Source organism: Onychostoma macrolepis, chromosome 19, assembly GCF_012432095.1.
Source record: "Onychostoma macrolepis isolate SWU-2019 chromosome 19, ASM1243209v1, whole genome shotgun sequence".
NCBI classification, from domain to species: domain Eukaryota; kingdom Metazoa; phylum Chordata; class Actinopteri; order Cypriniformes; family Cyprinidae; genus Onychostoma; species Onychostoma macrolepis.
This window is the reverse complement of record NC_081173.1, coordinates 18,623,943-18,644,266: the sequence shown is the minus strand read 5'-3', so window position 1 is coordinate 18,644,266 and position 20,324 is coordinate 18,623,943. Positions and strand designations below refer to the sequence as shown.

The 20,324-nt window shown below is 36.8% G+C and overlaps 3 protein-coding genes and 1 long non-coding RNA gene across 5 annotated transcripts; 2 read left to right on the top strand and 2 right to left on the bottom strand.

The window, feature by feature from the left end:
* Positions 1–807: 807 nt before the first annotated feature.
* LOC131525876 (uncharacterized) lies at positions 808–6,469 on the top strand. 2 transcript variants are annotated; one of them, XR_009267305.1, is made up of 3 exons: positions 808–969; positions 5,901–6,001; positions 6,102–6,469. It is a non-coding gene; the product is annotated as an uncharacterized LOC131525876 (long non-coding RNA). The 2 variants fall into 2 exon arrangements; XR_009267306.1 differs by having other exon boundaries at positions 809–969; positions 6,216–6,469.
* Positions 6,470–8,502: 2,033 nt separating this feature from the next.
* Positions 8,503–11,697, top strand: LOC131525875 (protein FAM167A-like). Its single transcript, XM_058753860.1, has 2 exons — positions 8,503–10,123; positions 10,917–11,697. Exons 1-2 carry the CDS (start codon positions 9,914–9,916, stop codon positions 11,040–11,042), a joined length of 336 nt encoding a protein of 111 aa, XP_058609843.1. The 5' UTR covers positions 8,503–9,913; the 3' UTR covers positions 11,043–11,697.
* A 94-nt stretch (positions 11,698–11,791) lies between these two features.
* On the bottom strand, positions 11,792–16,915 carry LOC131526114 (alanine and arginine-rich domain-containing protein-like). The gene is made up of 2 exons (XM_058754225.1): positions 16,608–16,915; positions 11,792–12,711 (listed from the first exon to the last, which is right to left on the bottom strand). Exons 1-2 carry the CDS (start codon positions 16,797–16,799, stop codon positions 12,421–12,423), a joined length of 483 nt encoding a protein of 160 aa, XP_058610208.1. The 5' UTR covers positions 16,800–16,915; the 3' UTR covers positions 11,792–12,420.
* A 2,097-nt stretch (positions 16,916–19,012) lies between these two features.
* On the bottom strand, positions 19,013–20,249 carry utp23 (UTP23 small subunit processome component). Its single transcript, XM_058754449.1, has 3 exons — positions 19,888–20,249; positions 19,634–19,808; positions 19,013–19,554 (listed from the first exon to the last, which is right to left on the bottom strand). The coding sequence occupies exons 1-3, from the start codon at positions 20,073–20,075 to the stop codon at positions 19,156–19,158; spliced, it is 762 nt and encodes a 253-aa protein (XP_058610432.1). The 5' UTR covers positions 20,076–20,249; the 3' UTR covers positions 19,013–19,155.
* Between the last annotated feature and the right edge of the window lie 75 nt (positions 20,250–20,324).

Genomic DNA, 20,324 nt, shown 5'->3' with positions numbered 1-20,324 from the left:
ACCTACATACAAGAGATTAATTCATCATACACTGCAGACAACATCACTGATTATAGCTTACAGTTTTTTTAGTGTGCTTACACTCACGCTTCAGTAATATTCTTCGATAATGTAAAAATGTTCTTTGTTCGCTGTATAATTTGTTCGTTGTTTAAATAATAGTGGACGTGCGCATTATAATTAAACTTAAAATGTATTTTTTATTAAATGTGATCTGATTAAAATCAAATTCAGTCTTATTAAAATATTTTGTCATAATATGGATAGCCTACTTTAGCTCGTAGTCAGAGCTTCTATTTGTAGCCCACTTATAGTAAAAACTGATTCACTGTAGTTTTTGGCCAGGCAGCGCATGAAATGGTTAATATCCCATCATGTTCGCAGCGTCAAAAATATCTACAAAGATGTAAGTGTCATTTCATGATATGGTCTATATGTAGCCACGTTTTAGCAGTTGTCTAATTTAACGCCTTGGGCTATAACGTTAGCCCTATATCAGACCAGCGACGAGCATAGCCAAAATAGCCTTAAAATTGTTTACATGCAATTTTCGCCCTAGCAGATTCTTATCAAATGCAAGTGAACTTTTGAACTTTTATATTTTATTTAATTTTTACAGAAGTGTTAAATATAGCATTTATTATGCCAAAAATAATTTAAATGTTTCAAAAGTTTACTTGCATTTGATAATATGATGCCGTGCACCCCACAAGCTGTTTAATGTAACATTCATACACATTATACGATATGATTTATATTATTCGACTGTCTTTCATTTTATAAATAAAAATGCAATTACAATTCCCAACCGCTATTGTAGCCCTACTGAGACATGAGGCAACGCGAGACGGGAAAGTAGAGATCACTGTTGCGTTTTGAGTTTTGTTTTTACACGAGAGAGCACTAAGTTTACCTGTCGGAGAGCAGCGGGCAAACAACAAATGATAAAGGACATTCCTACTTGGTCTTGTAAGTATCTGTGTTTTCGTTTTTACATGTGTTCATTATTTATCTGTATTATTTGTTATCATGTTTAGGAACTGTGACATTTTAGTGAAGGGAGCAGATCGTAGTTGTGATCAGTGACTAGGCCCACGGTTCAGCATGCATGTGTTCAGAGGATTTAATTTTTTCAAAATTTAATAGATAATAGAGTAAAAGTTTTATCATTGTACACAGTGGTGTAGTGGTGCCTAGAGAAGCGGGTATACTCTTAATTCATGCCCCAATTTTTTATTTTTTTTAAACGGCCCTGCAAAGGATGAACGACCTGTGTCATAAACAGTGACATGTAAAACTAGTCTTGCAATTTTAGTTCACTCCAAAATGGGCCAGTAATATTTGCACACTGTCACTTAACTTCTGCTGCTTGAGTAAGGATCATTATAAAATAATATTATCCACAGAGGAGGTGCAGATTTTGCAATAAATAATTAACTGCAGCAACTGACATTTTGTCAGAACCTCTAGTAAATTGCATGTTATTTTGTTTAGTTGTCTGTTCAGAATTGTGGGAGAATTGTGATCTCTATTTGAAACAAACAATTTTTTTTTGATTTTGACAGAAGTGAGGGGACAGAAATGTCTAATATAATAACTTTTTGTATAATTGACAGGTTTTATAACGATCATTATTATTATTATTATTATTATTAATTATTAGGCTACCTCTTGCTTTTAATTGGCTGAGAAATCAAATACACAGCTGGACAATAAGCAATAATTTATAATATTTTTCCTGTATTTTCCTAATGACAATTTTATGATTTGTTTAGCCTATATACTACATTTCCCCCCATTTTTATCACAGAATAAGGCAGAATATATTTTATAGCCTAGTATCTATTGGCAAGTGTAATAAATGCTATCAATTAGCCTACTTAGCACTGCATTATTCAGAATCAGATGCTTTTTATTACCTGGAGATTGAAAACACACATAAACCATACTGTCGCAATCATGTGTTTACTGTCTTCATGTTTCTATTTATTCAGCTTAGCCACAGTAGACATAGATTTGGCTACAGCGATAGCTGGATTCTTGCACGTCGTGACTCGTGAGTTACTTCTATGAGGCCGTTTTGGACTTTCTGCGCGAGCGCCATCCTATAAATGAAACATACACTGCATGAGAGTGTTTACGTCTTTACTGGATGTTTTTAGAGAATATTTGCATTTATTCACATGCGATTGGATTAGTTACTCATATGCTGGACTGTCATGATTTGGCTAGTGCAGGACACTACTGAATGATGCGCATCAGAGGATTTAGAAGTAGGTATACGGAATGCCGACTGATAAAGAAGTGGGTATACGCCGTATACCTGCGTATACCCTCCACTACACCACTGATTGTACACTCTAAAAAGGCTGGGTTAAAAAATAACCCAACCTTAACCCAGCTGCTGGGTAACTATGAGACAGAACATGCGCTGGGTTGAGCCATTTGACCCAGAATGCGAGATGCAGAATGCTGGGTTGTTTATTTAACCCAACCAGTGGGTCAGGTTAACTGTGATGCTGGGTTAAACATTACCCAAACATTGGGTTATTTGTTGTCTCATTGCCTTGCTACGTTTATATTTACCAATATTACTAATAATAATAATAAATAACAATCACAAAGGAATGTAAAATTATTATTTTTCTGTAATACAATTACACAACACAAAAAATGCAACTGTAAATATCAATTTAATGATTTTTCACATTTCTTTTTAAACATTTTTTTGAATGGGTGCTATACTGTTACACATTACACCCAATCCCTACAGACACAAATAAGATGTTTTTTGTAGATCAGTTTCTTTAAAAAACAAAACTTTGTAAACTAGGTACTGTAGATTCCTATTCTTTGTCAATATTGCAGTATCATAACACTATGAAAATGATTGCCACATGAGAATCAGTCCAAACATTGTGCCATTAAACCGAAGCCAAACAAAGAGACCTACAACAGACAATACATGTGACAAAAAATTAAAACATTAAGTGGCCAGAAAAAAACTGTTGCCCTCAAATACTTCACACATGAAGACTCATGTCCATCAATATGATATACTGCATGCTGGAGAAATTTCCTGGAAGGAAGATGTTAGTATAGTTAACATCAAGCACAAAAAAAGGACTTGAAAAAGATAAACAGCCATAAGCAACAAGTCCGTTTCAATGGCATGGCCCGAACCAATGGCGAAGATGTGGGATGTTGCTGTCTCATCACCAAGGCACAAAATGTGCAGGAATGCATCACCGTGTTGGTCCCCACCTGTTAATTACACAACACTTAGTCTTGCAACATAATTTACATTTTTACAAGTTGTAACATTTAAGTTGACTTAAATAAATAATGTTTAAGTGTATTTTATGGAAATCAGCCAAACCATCAGGGTTTTCCTGTGAACTGGGTCTGGTAAAGGTTGCTCAAACTAAATATTTATTGTGTTACTGATTTAGGTTTCTTTCTGCTTACTGGCACTTCTTGGTTGTCTACCTAAATTTCATCCAACCAACATGGCATAAATTATGGGGCATTTAAAGCCCCCAGTATATATATATATAGTACTGTGCAAAAGTTTTAGGCCACTAGTATTTTAGCCAGCTAAATAAAAAAATGGTTTTAAGTCAGTTATTTCTATCTTTTGCTGTAATGTGTCTGTAGGAAATATCAGTTTACATTTCCAAACATTCATTTTGCAATTAATTGTAATAATCCAGTGAGATTTTTGTTTGATCTGATCTGGTCATCATCCAGTCTGTCTGGATTGGAATGACATGAAGAAACAGAATAAACTGAGACAGACTAAATCCAGAACAACTGTGGCAACATCTCCAAAATGCTTCAAGAAACCTCCTGCAAAGCTCATGAGAAACTCTGCTCAAGTGCACCGAGGGCAAAAGCTGCTTTAAATTTAAAGGATGATCACACCAAATGTTGATTTAATTTAGTTAATAGAAATTAATTGATAAAGAAAATATATTTATGACATTACTTTTGACAGCATCCTCATTTTACAGCATTTTTACACAAGTGTCTAAAACTTTTAACAGTACTGTAGGTTTGCAGGTAGGTTCTTGAAGCGTCTTGGAGATGTTGCCACAGTTCTTCTGGATTTAGTTTGTCTCAGTTTCTTCATGTTATTCCAGACAGACTGGATGATGATCAGATCCGATCTGTGTGGAGCACTGGCTGTTATCAGACATTCACTGGATTATTACAATTAATGACAAAATGAATGTTTGGAAATGCAAACTGATATTTCCTACAGACACACTACAGCAAAAGATAGAAATAACTGACTTAAAACCATTTTTAACTGTTGAAAATACTAGTGGCCTAAAACTTTTGCACAATAGGGTACAACGGGGCTAAAGGCACACCGGGGTAAAAGGCACCTTTGATATTATTTTCATCTAAACCACTAGATGGCACAAAAACGTGGCGTAGCACTTTTTTACAGTCTATGGGCGTAGCACTTTGCAAAACATTCGCTTTTCAACATGCACGATTTTATTTGTCTGATCTTTGACGCGATCGCGCGCAGCAGCGCAAAGTTGATTCTGTGCTTACTTGATCTTATATTTTATGTTTTTTAAAATGTTGTAGATTTAAGTAGCAAATGAGAATCGCTAAAAATAATGCATATATTTTGAGACAAAGGCCTTCTTTATGATTTTCAGTTCTGCTTAAGATAATTAAAGCAACAGTTTTTAAATAAAGAAAGAATATGTAAAAGTATGTATTTGGGGTAAAAAGCGCCCCTGCTGTTGGGGCTAAAGGCGCAGTAATTAACATGATAATTAAAAGATGGCTGACTTTTCCATTTGTTCACATGACATGGTTAGATTTAGATGGTAAATATAATTTATTATGTTGTTATAAATATCATATGTATTATGTATGTGTCCATATTAGAGATAATCACAATGTTTAGAATTAAACCATCATATTTGTATCAATACTGTGTGCCCCGTGTGTGGGGTAAAAGGCCCCCTTTGTCACCTCATATATTTATAAGATTTTTAAACAAAATAAACAACTTGAATGATTTATTTTCACACAAAACTTGTTGCTCCATTAATGTTCAATACAACGTATATATTTTTTCGACAATTATACATTTTAATTGCGCAGCGCAGTGAATACCACATTTTTTCTTAAGGTGGGCCTTTAGCCCCGTTGTACCCTACTGTGTATAGAGTAGAAAAAGTAAAAGAAACTTACAGGTTGTACGTCAAATGAATGACTTCCAGGATTCTGTGGTTGTGGGTCTGAAGACCTTTCCTCCGTTCTTGAATATTGATTGGGGAAGCAGAGTGGGCAGGACTTTGAAAGCACTCTCCCTTTTAGCATCTAAACCATAAGAATAATACAGTGCAAGCTGTGAAACTGATCTCACAATCAAAGATGTTAGTGACGTTCTGGCAGAGGTGCTGCTGCTGTGTACACTCACAGAAAACAATGTGCTCAAATTTTAAAGATGTGGGGCAGCTCCTGTAATATCGCCTTGACTATCGACAAAGACATCAGCTCTCAGCTGATGAAGAGATAAAGAGTTTTAAAGGGTTAGTGATGGAAAACTTGCAGGTCAATGGCATCAGTGTTTAAGGTTGGTAAACACTTGTACACTGACACACATGACGCTACCCGCCTGACATTGGCATGTGTTATTAAGGTGTTAAAGTTGAGCAAAATTGAAGGAAGGAACCTCAAAGACAGTGCCAGATGGATGCTGGACAGGTAAAGCCTTCAAAACATGCCACATCAATCAAACATTGTGGTGTCAATACTCAATGAGTTACAATGCAAATCAGAAATTTAATAACGAATTTCTTTACTGGTCATTTTAAAATGTCAAACTTTGTCCGCAATTGTTTACCACCTCAATCTGTATTATATTTTAGGGTTTAAAAAAATTCCCTCATGTCCAAATTCAACATGAATGGTGGTGGTCCGCTGCAGAAAGAGGCATTTGAAAAGACTGCACTGTTCTCGGTCATTAGAGGTATTTATATACAACTCACAACATTTACCAGAGAGCTTCTCTCTTTTTTTTTTACACACTGAATGGTGATACACAATATCCATCTTGTTTTTGTTTTTAGTAGGCATCCAAGCAAAAGAGAATGACTCCCTGTTACAATTAGTGTAAAGTAAAACATTATGTCAAAAAAGCTTTTCTTAGGCTATTTTTTATTTATTTATTTATTATTTGGAAGATGCTGTGATGACCAGCTTCCCGGCAGCAACAGAGTTGGACTTGAGGAATGCAGTTGGGAAGCATTTCCAAACAAGAAATAAAACCAGTAATGAATCATTTCCTTTAAGTTCACTGTTGGTTGTTTTATTTGTTAAAATAAGTAAACCAACAAAAGGTTAATCTTTTTTTTATGTTGTCATGCTCTTAATTTGTATTCGATTTTTTTTCTTTTAAATATCTTAAGTTAGTTGTTAAAAATTATATTTTTCTTAATAAAAGCTGTATATTTAATTTGTTTGGATGGCTTGCCATTTTGTAGTCAATTAGATGTATATATGTAGGTCAATAGCGGTCTAACTGATGTCTAGTCTATTCTTGGGCTATGATTAGACGTCTATTAAATTTTCACTGACAGCCCAAATTTAGCCTTGTTTTAGCCTAGACGTCTGGGCTGTGTTTGAACGGCTATTAGACGTCTATTAAACTGAAAACTGCTTGCTGGGATATTTCTGGTCAGTTTAATAAATAATCACAGAAATGAAGTATCTTGGGGATGATTGAGGGCCAAAAGGAAAATCTCAGACCCGGCCCTGCGGCGGGGGGTGCTGCAGCACCCTCAGCACCCCCAGTTCCCGCGGCCATGTATATACACACACACACATTTTACCCCACAAATTTCCATGACTTTATTTTTGTTTATTTATTTATTTATTTTTAATGCTTACAGTGGGGCAAAAAAGTATTTAGTCAGCCACCAATTGTGCAAGTTCTCCCACTTAAAAAGATGAGAGAGGCCTGTAATTTTCATCATAGGTATACCTCAACTATGAGAGACAAAATGAGAAAAAAAAATCCAGAAAATCACATTGTAGGATTTTTAAAGAATTAATTGGTAAATTCCTTGGTAAAATAAGTATTTGGTCACCTACAAACAAGCAAGATTTCTGGCTCTCACAGACCTGTAACTTCTTCTTTAAGAGGCTCCTCTGTCCTCCACTCGTTACCTGTATTAATGGCATCTGTTTGAACTCGTTATCAGTCTAAAAGACACCTGTCCACAACCTCAAACAGTCCAACTCCAAACTCCACCATGGCCAAGACCAAAGAGCTGTCAAAGGACACCAGAAACAAAATTGTAGACCTGCACCAGGCTGGGAAGACTGAATCTGCAATAGGTAAGCAGCTTGGTGTGAAGAAATCAACTGTGGGAGCAATTATTAGAAAATGGAAGACATACAAGACCACTGATAATCTCCCTCGATCTGGGGCTCCACGCAAGATCTCACCCCGTGGGGTCAAAATGATCACAAGAACTGTGAGCAAAAATCCCAGAACCACATGGGGGGACCTAGTGAATGACCTGCAGAGAGCTGGGACCAAAGTAACAAAGGCCTCAAATCCTGCAGTGCCAGACGTGTCCCCCTGCTTAAGCCAGTACATGTCCGGGCCCGTCTGAAGTTTGCTAGAGAGCATTTGGATGATCCAGAAGAGGATTGCAAGTTGAGTTTTTACTTTTTGGTGTTTGGAGGAGAAAGAATGCTGAGTTGCATCCAAAGAACACCATACTTCACCTACTGTGAAGCATGGGGGTGGAAACATCATGCTTTGGGGCTGTTTTTCTGCAAAGGGACCAGGACGACTGATCTGTGTAAACGAAAGAATGAATTGGGCCATGTATCGTGAGATTTTGAGTGAAAACCTCCTTCCATCAGCAAGGGCATTGAAGATGAAACGTGGCTGGGTCTTTCAGCATGACAATGATCCCAAACACACCGCCTGGCAACGAAGGAGTGGCTTCGTAAGAAGCATTTCAAGGTCCTGGAGTGGCCTAGCCAGTCTCAGATCTCAACCCCATCGAAAATCTTTGGAGGAGTTGAAAGTCTGTGTTGTAGCGACAGCCCCAAAACATTACTGCTCTAGAGGAGATCTGCATGGAGGAATGGGCCAAAATACCAGCAACAGTGTGTGAAAACCTTGTGAAGACTTACAGAAAACGTTTGACCTCTGTCATTGCCAACAAAGGGTATATAACAAAGTATTGAGATGAAATTTTGTTATTGACCAAATACTTATTTTCCACCATAATTTGCAAATAAATTCTTTAAAAATCCTACAATGTGATTTTTCTGGATTTTTTTCTTCTTCTCATTTTGTCTCTCATAGTTGAGGTATACCTATGATGAAAATTACAGGCCTCTCTCATCTTTTTAAATGGGAGAACTTGCACAATTGGTGGCTGACTAAATACTTTTTTGACCCACTGTATCTGCAAAGAGTAATTCAGACTAATGAAGTGAACCTGCTGGACTAACTCAAAAAAAAAAAAAAAAACTTTATATAATTATTTTTTATATATAATTCTATTATTTTTAGTACACTCAATATAAAGTTTACAAAATATTTGTTTTATTATTAAGTGAAACATCTATCATCCCCCTTTATAACTCTTAGACACAAGAACATGTTTTTGTGAAGATTTCCATTCAGTATTGAAACAGAGGCTGTCAATAGAGATAAATGGCTTATTCCGAATTGTCACGCCAAGCAGCACATTCAGCCTCTATTATATTGTCATGTTGTGCCCTCCTCTATCGCTGGAAAACTTAATCTCATTTTTATGTGCGGTCCATTGAACACAGCGTAAAGGCTGCATTATTTCAAGCAACATGTTCAGGGATTGTTAATATATAGTTTGCATAAACTATCACATTTACGGATGCACTGAGACTTCATTAAGTTCAAGATCTAATCCTTAGTCTACTTACTGAAGTAAGTGCATTTGTGCTTGCATTTTTTTCTCCACTATGCACAAATTGTGTCTCTCATTCAGCTTTCTTTAGGGGATGTGTAAAAGATCCTTTAAGAGCTGATAGGATTTGGTCAGTCATGTCTTTCAATACGTTCCCTCCTTCCTTTTCTCACTTATTCCCTTGTCGCAGTCATTGTACACAACAGAAGGCAGAACACTAGACTTCTGTTCCTGTTTCTCTAGAGAGCAAAAAGATTGTTCTCGGCCTGCCAAAACGACGTGGATTCTCCATTCCTCTGAGAATTCCATGTCTTTATCCGCAAAAGTGATAAAAAACATTCTCGCTCTCAACAAACTGTTGAGTAACACGGTGTCCGACTTCCCTACCGCTCATTTGTTTGCGGCACTGAAAAGGAGAGCTTTCAGCTGCTAAAACCAGTCTAAAGGTCAGAGAAAACTTGCTGTAAAACAGAGACAGTGATGCCTCACTACAGACACGACTGAGATCTTTCTCACACCCTGTTTCTCACACAATGCTTGAATGGGGGCTTAGAGGAGCAGAATGAAGGAGAAGGGGAGGGGAATCTTTTCAGTTCTTCAAATGCAACAATAGTCTTTGTCTACAATGTCCCTCCATTCTTATTGGGGTTACTGACGGGGATGGGGTGGAGGGGCTGGATTGCCATAGAAACAGTGACAAAACAAGCTGGTCCCAGAGCAAGAGAGACACAAAAACATGCTTCAAATCCGGGACGGAATCTCTGTATCGATCTCTGCAATTTAGTTAGAAGAGACAGTGTGCCAAAGGAGGAGGAAGACTTGTGTGAAAGGATGGATGCAGCTTCAGTTGGGTAGAAGAAAAGGCAATAAGAAATACTGGAGCAGTATAAAAGCACTCAATTCTTTTGGAGGGACGTTTGGACCAGATCTCAGTTGTGCTCACGGTTATTGCTCGACTGGATATCACAATGAACTCCGACACTCAGTATGAGGACTCAGTGTCCATCATGGTTCTGGAGAACATCAAGAACAAGCTGTTACATGCTTTCAGAACATCAGCAGAACCGAGAACCTCTGCTGAGACAGATATTCATCCGATCGGAAAGAGTTTACAAGTAAACGAAGAGCTTCGGAGAGCCAAAATAGACGGAGCCATAACTTGGTTAAGATCAGAACTGGTAAGTTTACAAACCACTGATACTTTTACATCTTAAGTGACATTTTAGAATGGATTGTTTGGTTGTTACGTTTGTTGTTTTTTGTCGGTTAGATGAGGATAGATAAATGGATGGACGCACAGAAAAACAGATACATGGAAGGATGCTTGGATAGACGGATGAATGGATAGACAGAGATGGATGGACCAAAAAAACAGATATATGGAAGGATGGATGGACAGAAAAACATAAATGGAAGGATGGATGGATAGACAAAGATGGATGGACAGAAAAACAGATAGATGGAAGGATGAATAGTAAGATAGATGGTGGATAGAGATGGATGGAAAGAAAAGCAGATAGATGAAAGGATGAATGACAGACAAACAGGTGAAAGGATGGATGATAGACAGATAGATGACGGATAGACAGATGGATGGACAGAAAAGCAGATAGATGGAAGGGTAAATGATAGATATATGGATGGATGGATGGATGGATGGACGGACAGAAAAACAGATGGAAGAATGAATGATAGACAGACAGAGAGGGAAGGATGGATGGATGGACAGAAAAAACAGATAGATGGAAAGATGGATATGGACAAATTGACTGATACGTGGATGGAGGAATCGAGATAGAGACAGACAGACAGACAGACAGACAGACAGACAGACAGACAGACAGATAGATAGATAGATAGATAGATAGATAGATAGATATGTGAATGTGAATGTTAAAAGCGCTATATAAATAAAGGTGACTTGACTTGACTTGAATGTGTCTGATCTGTTGCTGTGTGATTGTCATGCAGCTGGAGATGCGCTCTCAGGACCGTCAGCTGGCTCAGACTCTGCTGGGACTCAATAAGGAGATTCAGAGACTCAGGCGGGAGAACGGATCTCTGCTCCTGGACGCTGACAGCACTGAGCACCTGTGACCCCACAGAGCAGAGCAGGGCTTAATGAGAGAACAATGCCCTGGTGAGCAGATGTGTGTAGAGGAGTGGAACACAAATAACTTTCCTGTCCTGGAGTACACTTTGTTAAAATGTCTTGTTGGGAAATATTTTGAAAGCATTTTCATGTATGTGAAAACTTGACCAAATATCAGTCAAACTGGGTGCTGAGATTTGTACTCAAAACTACATATACCTCCCTTTACACCTGGCATTAACATACTTTTTTGGTGATCAAATCACGATAAGAAAGCACTTGACTACAGGTTTAAATGCATCCGAAACACAATGTAATCATAAAACCACATTGGTCTAGAATGGATTCTGACCCCTGATGTGATGATCAGACTGGAGAAGCATTGGAATGACAGTGTAAATGCAATGCAGTTAAAAATATCATATTAATAAGATATATAATGCTATTCGGATACAAAACATTTTAATAACAGATGTAAAGGGAACTACCTTAAGAAGGTTAGTTGAGACTTATGCTTGGCATAGATACAATTTCTAGAAGATGTAGCTCATATCTGTTCTTACTGCTAATGAGATTGTGTGATCATCTGCTGTATCACTGAAAAACCAAGTGTTGATATTTGTTCAGCTTTGAACATGGAATTATTAGCATAGTATATACAATGGGTGCAAAACCATGCCATCGTCTGTTTATTAAAATGTCTTGTTGATTTAAACTCCTTATTGCATCATGAAATGATTAATCTCAACATTGATCAGGTTTGTAGGTTTTTATTATCGTACTTGTGGTACAAGTATGATATAAGTATGATGTCAAAGCATGTCATAGCATATCATTAGTGATATTTGTCCCAGAAAAATTAGATTATCAGTGAAAAAAACAACAACAAAAATCATTATTTTCCAATGACTCTCAAAATACAATTGAATGAGTTGTTCATTGTTCAACTTTCAAAACAATATTCTTGTAACTTTCTTTTGCTGTCAGTGTCATGCACTTAGTTTGAAGAGGCACTTCAGTTTTGTGAAATGAGAGAAAATACTTTTACAGATATATAAGCGCTGTTTAAGTAAAACAAACTTCCTCAGTGCATTCTATGTATCTCTATTAGTGTATTCAGGTAGAATAGTAGTCTATCACCAAAGACTTTGTCAAGTTTTTCACAGTGTAAATATTTTACTTTTTCACTTTATAGTATATAGTATGTTCTGAGCATAAGGCAGTTGTGTTACTCCGGTTGTTTTAAATACAGTATCCCGTGTGACATGAAATTTCTCACATAAGTAATTCATCATTTGTTCTTCTGTGAGACTCAAAACTACTGTAACATGCATATTGGCACACATTGTATTAATCAAGCACATGTGATCTGAACTGGAGGTTTCAGGGCACAGAGCTGCGTCTACTAAAGGCCCGTTTGGGCAGGTAGGCTCCAAGAGAAGCAGGGCTCATACATGTGCTAAAGGAGTAGATAGAAGGGTAAAAGCTCATTTCTCCTGAGAAGGAGGACATACTGCTTCCCCCACCCTCACTCCCAGAGTCCCAACAAGGTTCCTCTTCCTCCTCTTCCTCATCTTCTATGGCTTTTGCACACTCCTGCTTCAGTTCCTGAATGCCGTCATGAAGATCCATCAGCTGGCGAATCAAAGCTTGGTCCTGAGAGCGCATCTCCATCTACAAACCAGAGGAATGTTGTTATGCTTTTATTCAATTATTAGATGAGTAGGCTACATCAGAGTTAATAAACATTTTAACAGTATTTTGTGTAAGCAAATACCTACATAAGAATTTACCTCAGTTAAATAATACTGCAGAAAGTGAACATCATCTTTGTCAAGGAGTTATATCTCTAGCTATATCTACCTATTTTGTTCATTGATATGTATAGCATAGTCCTATCTATGATTTTGTTGACATCCCTGCAAAAAAAAACAAAAAAACAATAGAAGCCCAATAGAAACCATCACAGAAATTCTAATGGTTTCCATTAAAATACCATTATAAACCATTAGCTTTTTCCAGTAAAACCATTACAAAATTCCTTTTTGTAGAGTGCGGTTTGGGCATTTTCCCAATAGGATTTAACATCCCACCAACAGAATCCATCACATACCAGTATACACCATTATAGTTTCCATTAAAACCAATACAATTCCCATTATAACCATTAAAACCATTACATTTTCTATTGTGTTTTGGGCAGGGTTCTATTGGTTTTTTCAGCAGGGATAAGTAGGCCTATGTTAAATGTTTCAACCATGTTTTTAAATAGCCTAACATTTTTGTAACCGCAAAAGTTACATTATGTTAAATGTTTTAACAGCGTTTTCAAATAACATTTTTGTAACCACAAAAGTTACATAATCTGCGCGATAGGGAGTTTCGCGTGATTGCGAAAAAATTTCCCAATCCCCACGAAGATTTCGCTCGTGTTCAAATTTTAGTCTCGCCAATACGCCGCGTTGACCAATAGAAAGTGGGCTGATATGAAAATAATTATGTGCACTGTTGACAATGGACCCTTTTTACCCGCGAAATTTCACCGAAAATACACCGTATAAATACAGTTGCGTTTGGGAACCTCAGCAGTAAGGCAAAAACTGACCAAACTTTCTGAACCCGTATAAATTTAAATAGCCTATCACAAATATAACCAACTAAAAGCTTTACCTTGCTGAAAAAAACAATAGAACCCTGCCCAAAACACAATAGAAAATGAAATGGTTATAATGGGAATTGTATTGGTTTTAATGGAAATTATAATGGTGTCTACTGGTATGTGATGGATTCTATTGGTGGGATGTTAAATCCTATTGGAAAAATGCCCAAAACACACTACAAAAAGGAATTTTGTAATGGTTTTACTGGAAAAAGCTAATGGTTTATAATGAAACCATTGGAATTTCTGTGATGGTTTCTATTGGGCTTCTATTGTTTTCTTTTTAGCAGGGTATCTTGTGTTAAAGACGCCTTTAAGATAGACTACTTGACGGCAAACTAATGGATCTGAAAAGGCGCCTAAAGATTGCCAGAAATTTCTCTACAAAGGTGACCCCCTCAAAGGCTTTTTATAATTAGCACACTGGTATATAAAGCTGATGTAGGTCCTACTTTGCATATCCACATCATAAATCATCAAAATCTTTTTGCCTAAAAACATTAAAATCAGTAGGCCCTATTCAAACCTCATTCTGGGAAACTGTTTAGAAACAATTATCCTCCACCTCAATTTACATTTTGTTCTTTATCCAGAACATAAACTAAACCTCAAGAAAATAAATACAGCGAGACACTGGGAAAGCGCTGACATTCAAAGACTCTGAAAAGAGTGACCAGAACAAACATTACAGTTCTAACATATTCACATATTCATGCAGAACGATCAGGTCAAGGTTAAGATGTTACTATAGGCTACTGAATAAGTTCGTATCCTTGTATTCAACAGCGGGAGTTGAAAGTATTTTAGACGGGCAATGTCTTTTTCAGATGCAAATGTCTTTTTCCTCTTTCTGCTCTTTTTATTGGTGGCCATGGCAGTCTAATTGGATGTATTGAGAGGAAATAATATCCTGCATTCCAGCACATTTCATGAGCCTGTTTCTGACTGCAGAAAGGACGAAACAAGAAGTGTTCCCGCCAAAAACTGCATTAATTATACTGGCAGACTAATAATGGAACCTGCTTTGAAAGATTTAATCAAAGAAAATGAAAGAGAAAAGGACATGAACTTTGTTGGGAGTAGGTGAAACCCTTCCTGGGCACTGAACTGCTTATAAGAGTGAACAGTACATTTGCTTGAGTGTGTTTACGTGTTTTTCTCTATTTCACTGAAGCACATTTAATGGAACTCAATTTAAACCTGATTTCCTATAGGAGAAAACACAAAACAACACTATTTATGTGGGCAGCTGAGTGAATTGGCATATGCTGACTGGAAGTGAACACTGGAACTTGTAGGAGTCATTAGAACTGTGTTAAGGCTGGAAAAGAACAATATGCTGTGAATGCTGTCATAGGCAAACCCTTTTAGTTAATGAGCTGAATATAGAATGTGGAATAACAAGTAGTGGCCTAACTGACCTGAATTCACCCGACTCCAGAAGTCATTTTTAAACAACCATATATCCATTCTTATCAAAGTGTTTGACATTTAGTCATAAACATGTTCTAAATGAATTACAGTTAACATATCGCAAAAGGAATTGTGACCAGAGTAATAAACATAGTTCAAGATTTAGATTTGAAGTCGCAGAAGTACTGAAGTGACGAATTTAGACCAGTGAGACATAATATTAGCTCCTCTTAGAAGGTTTCTGTGGTGTCTTTTGTGTGAAAGGTTGCCATGACATGCCATGAGTACAGAGGCTGTAAATGCCAAGCAATATATCTACTGAGAATGGGCCTGCTCAGAATTTAACCCCCGGGACGTTGTAAGGGTCGCAACATGAATGTTAATGACGAGATGGTCGTAATTTTTTACTCATGAGGAGTAACGTTGTAAAGACGCAAGCTGACCTTTGATTTTACTCGAGTTTGGAATAACATGACCTATGTCTACAACAACAGACACACATGAAATGCTTAGACCACCCAGGACACCCACTATACACAGGGAGAAGGAAAAAATACGAATAAAATCAATAAAAATGATCAATTTCTTATATTATGATACTCTTATAAGTCTCTTATGCTCACCAATTAACACCATTTATATGATAAAAAACAGCAAAATAAGTAAAATTGTGAAATAATGCTACAATTTAAAATCATTGTTCTCTGTTTTAATTATATTTGAATATTTTATTTGTTCCTGTGATGGCAATTTTCAGAAGCCATTATTCCAGTCTTCAGTGTCACATGATCCTTCAGAAATTATTGTAATATACTGATTTGCTGCTCAAGAAACGTTTCTTATTCATTTCAATGTTGAGAGATGTGCTGCTTAATATTTTTTCTGAATTCTTTGATGAATATAAAGTTCAAATATCGGCATTTATTTAAAATAGATGTCTTTTGTAATATTATACAATAATTATTTTTACTGTTAATTTTGATCACTTTAATGGATCCTTGATGAATAAAAGTATTAATTTCGTTAAAAAAACATCTTGCTGACCCCACACTTTGGAACTATAATTATATATAAACATTTATTTTATCATTATAATATAATAATTATCATTGTAATATAAATAAACAACCTGCCAAAATATAGGACAATAAAATTATTTAATTAATAAGAATTTATAAGTTAGGATTTTTGTGAACATCTAAAGATTAATTCCCGGTTATTCTTTATAAGAAAGAGGTTGAAAACAAAGTAAACTGTATTGCAAAATATAACAAAAGAGTTAATTGAAAAAAGCAAGACTTACACCAGGTAAAATAATTATATTACATTATAAAATATATTAGAATTTTATATTTCCCTTAAATTGGTTTTCCTAAAAATCCCCCTGCCCCTGGGATCCATGCCATTGCTGAAGGCAAAATGTTATCGTGGGACATTACCTCATATTTGCATCCAAATGACTAATAATGTAGTGAACTCTACTGAATTCAAATCTTACCAGCTCCTTCCTCAGCCAGGCCAGTGCAGTCTCAATGTCCAGCCGGCCTGCATCCCCCTCTCCAGCCATACGCTTCCCTCTGCACACCTCCTGGGATGAGGAATGGTCCCTGCACATCACTGCTGCTTTACAGTGATCAAAAGAAGTTTCTTTACAGGAGAAATCTCTCAGTCTGGTAAGAACTACTTCCATTGTTTTTAGAAGTGCTGATGAGTTGCAGAGAGCTCTCTGTTCTTCTTGTCAGCTGTAGATACAGCTCTGTCAGTGTTTTATCTCCCTGTCACACTGTCCACTACTGGTGAGTCCGCTCTGGGACGGACACTTAAAACACCCCCTCCCTTCACCCCCTACCACGCCATAAACATGCGCACACTCTGATTTTGCATGCGACATAAGTCTGTTTTATGTGCAAGGGAGTGATGTAGAGAGACTGACGTCAGCCTCGCCTGTAGTGTTTCTGATTTGCCATGAGCTTTGTAAATGTTTAATGCAGTTGAATAGATGACGTGTGGATCTGGAGTTGCTATGGCTTCGCGGGAAGTACTAGTGAAGACAGCCGGAGTCTATGGAATGCCCTTGGCAGTGCCAGGATGGTAAATAGTAAGTGGACCTCTGTGGACTGAATAGATCACAAATTACATTTGTCAGGTCATAGCTTTGATTTTGATCCCATGCAGGTTTCAGTATGAACTAATATTTTTTGTTCCCACAGTAGCCACTGTTGATCCTTAAACTACTCATGGGTCTAAAGTCAATGGTTGTGAACCGCCCAGGCAGCCATGTGGAGCCGCATGCTGTCATGTCCTCTCTGCGTTTCCCAAGCAACCTGCACAAATAAGCAATACATCCCAACTTGGGACAAAAATAGTGAAGACACAATTGAGGCTATTTTTAAACCCAGTAGATCAAACCAACAAAGTCTTTGACGTTACAGACATTCAAAGTGACAGAATGGGACCGAGTTCTCTTCATCCATGAAAAGAGAGTCTAGCCTTTCGGTTCTCTTTCAGAACCTCTGCCATGCATGAATCACCAGACTTAAATTCTAGTGTCCTACTAAAAGTTTAGCCAATTTGATAAAAATTACCTACATCAAAATATATTGTGCATGTGGTAAATTCCCATGTGAAAGCATTGGGAAGCAATATTAATGTAATGTAACATTAATAAATGCAGTCCTCACAAGATCACACTTATTGAACATAAGAACTAGGCTCTTGGAGGCTATACCACCCTCTTGTGGTTAAAAAACATTTACATATAAACTTCAATCTGCCCTCAACTGATACCTCAAATTCTGACTTTTAAACTTAATTTCATAAATAATTATTAAATAATGATATTAAAACATTATTACTTTGTAATAATAATTTATAATAATAAATATTATTAAATTATTATTAATCATATGACCCTGGACCACAAAACATAAGGGTCAATTTATTTAGATTCATACATAATTGATGTATGGTTTGTTAGGGATGGGACAATATTTGACTGAGATACAACTATTTGAAAATCTGGAATCTGAGGGTGCAAGAAAAAAAAAAAAAAAAGAATTCTAAATATTGAGAAAATCACCTTTAAAGTTCTCCAAATGAAGTTCTCAATGCATATTACTAATCAAAAATTAAGTTTTGATATATTTATGGTAGGAAATTTACAAAATATCTTCATGGAACATGATCTTTACTTAAAGGGATAGTTCACCCAAAAATGAAAATTCTGTCATCATTTACTCACCCTCAAGTAGTTCCAAACCTGTATGAATGTCTTTGTTCTGCTGAACACAAAGGAAGATATTCTGAAGAATGTGGGAAACAGAGCAGTTCTGGGGCACCATTGACTTCCATAGTATTTTTTTTCTTACTATGGAAGTGAATGGTGCCCCAAAGCAGCCTGGTTACAAACTTTCTTCAAAATATCTTCCTTTGTGTTCGGCAGAACAAAGAAATTCATACAGGTTTGGAACTACTTGAGGGTGAGTAAATGATGACAGAATTTTCATTTTTGGGTGAACTATCCCTTTAATAGCCTTTTTGGCATAAAATAAAAATTGATAATTTTGACCCATACAATCTAGACTATTGCTACAAATATATCCATGCTACTTATGATTGGTTTTGTGGCCCAGGGTCACACATTTGAACAATTTGACATTAAAAACAGTTTTTATGTTTATTAAACATATATATATCTTATCAATATTTTTGAAGTGTATTATAGTAACAGATTTCAATGTTTGTACCTATATTCCTCATTGTAACACAAAGCCAACCACAGCTTTCCGTGCACTCTCTCTGGTCATATATTTTTCATTATAAAAACACAAAGCACATATCTAATCCAATCTAATCTAAAATAATTAAACCTTAAACGGTCACAAAAACAAAACAAAACAGGTATTGATAATAAAAGAAACACTTGTTTATTAGACAAAACAAGTTGTTTGCTGGCACAAATGCATGGTCTGGAAAAAGGACAAACTTTACACTAAAAAATGCTGAGAAACAAATAAATGGTAGTCTGGTAGAAGCGAGGCTTGTATCTAGGCAGTTGTGGGATTGGAGCTGACTGCCGCTTCCTCTCCCCCAGCAGGCTGTCGCTTCCTAAGTCTACTCCGCTTCTTTTTCTCTCTGTCTGTCTTTTTGGGCTGCTGAGGCATGGGTTTCTTCTTTTTCTTCAGGCAGCTAAGTGGGTTGGGATTGCTGGATTTCCTCTTACGTTTTTTGCCTCTCCTGTCATGACTGTCTTTGCTGAGGCCCTCCTTCTCTTTCAGAGTCTGGATGCTTGACTGTTGTGTTGGGCTCACCAACTCACCCAGCTGAACTGCTTCAACGTGCTTCAGCGAACGCTCAGAGGGCTTGTCTAACACCATGGTGTTGAGGATAATGTAGAGCAGAGGAACCCCAGGAATCTTCTTTAGGGCCGTTGTCAGCTGTTGATCCTGGTAATAAGGATCATTGCGTGTTATTTTAAAATTTATTTGACCAAATTACATTTTTGTCCAGTTATAGAGTCCTTACCTGAGTTGCAATGAAGTAGTGGTGTGGATTTGTATCCCCAAGCATTGACAACAAACACTCTGAAGCAGGAACTGGATCTTTCATGTGTTTGCATTTCCTGATCTGAAATTTCTGTAAGATGAGTTTTGCTCCATAGAGGTCTTTTGCAAGGGTTTCAAGTTCCTTCAGTGCGCAGCTGCACGGAACAAAACAAATGTTATTATACAACCAATACACTGACATAAATACCAGAAATAAGAAGAGCATTAACTTACTTTGTGGTACAGAGCTGAACTTCTCCCATGAGATACTTTGGCAATTGCTCTTTGATTTGAATTTTGTTCTTTAACGCCGCTTGACAAAACGTCCCATCAATTAATATTTGGAAAGGTTCCCTAAAGCAAAAGTTGTACTTGTAAAAACTGATGGTTTTCTTCGCGTGTTTCTGACGTTTTATCTTCATGGTGAATTATTGATACATAAACCACAGACAGTTTAAACGAATAGATTATCTTGACTGGATAAGAGAAGGATATCAATAAATCCGAACACGTGAGGACTAATACTCTTGATTTGTGCAAATATTTCAACAAAACAGTTCAACGACGCTCACGCCAGTCTCGAACATTAACAGCATGGTACCAGAGTGGTTACAGTAAATGGGAACCGGGTAGAAAACAGCAAACGGCTTTTGGTTATCTCGTTAATTCTA

Bases quoted from the DNA above. Each gene is read 5' to 3' on its own strand.
- LOC131525875 (XM_058753860.1), top strand. From the start codon at position 9,914: ATGAACTCCGACACTCAGTATGAGGACTCAGTGTCCATCATGGTTCTG. The intron at 10,124-10,916 runs GTAAGTTTACAA...ATTGTCATGCAG, and splicing joins CTTGGTTAAGATCAGAACTG to CTGGAGATGCGCTCTCAGGA.
- LOC131526114 (XM_058754225.1), bottom strand. From the start codon at position 16,799: ATGGAAGTAGTTCTTACCAGACTGAGAGATTTCTCCTGTAAAGAAACT. The intron at 12,712-16,607 runs GTAAGATTTGAA...TCTGGTTTGTAG, and splicing joins CCTGGCTGAGGAAGGAGCTG to ATGGAGATGCGCTCTCAGGA.
- utp23 (XM_058754449.1), bottom strand. From the start codon at position 20,075: ATGAAGATAAAACGTCAGAAACACGCGAAGAAAACCATCAGTTTTTAC. The intron at 19,809-19,887 runs GTAAGTTAATGC...TGTTCCGTGCAG, and splicing joins GTTCAGCTCTGTACCACAAA to CTGCGCACTGAAGGAACTTG. The intron at 19,555-19,633 runs GTAAGGACTCTA...CCTTATTACCAG, and splicing joins ACTACTTCATTGCAACTCAG to GATCAACAGCTGACAACGGC.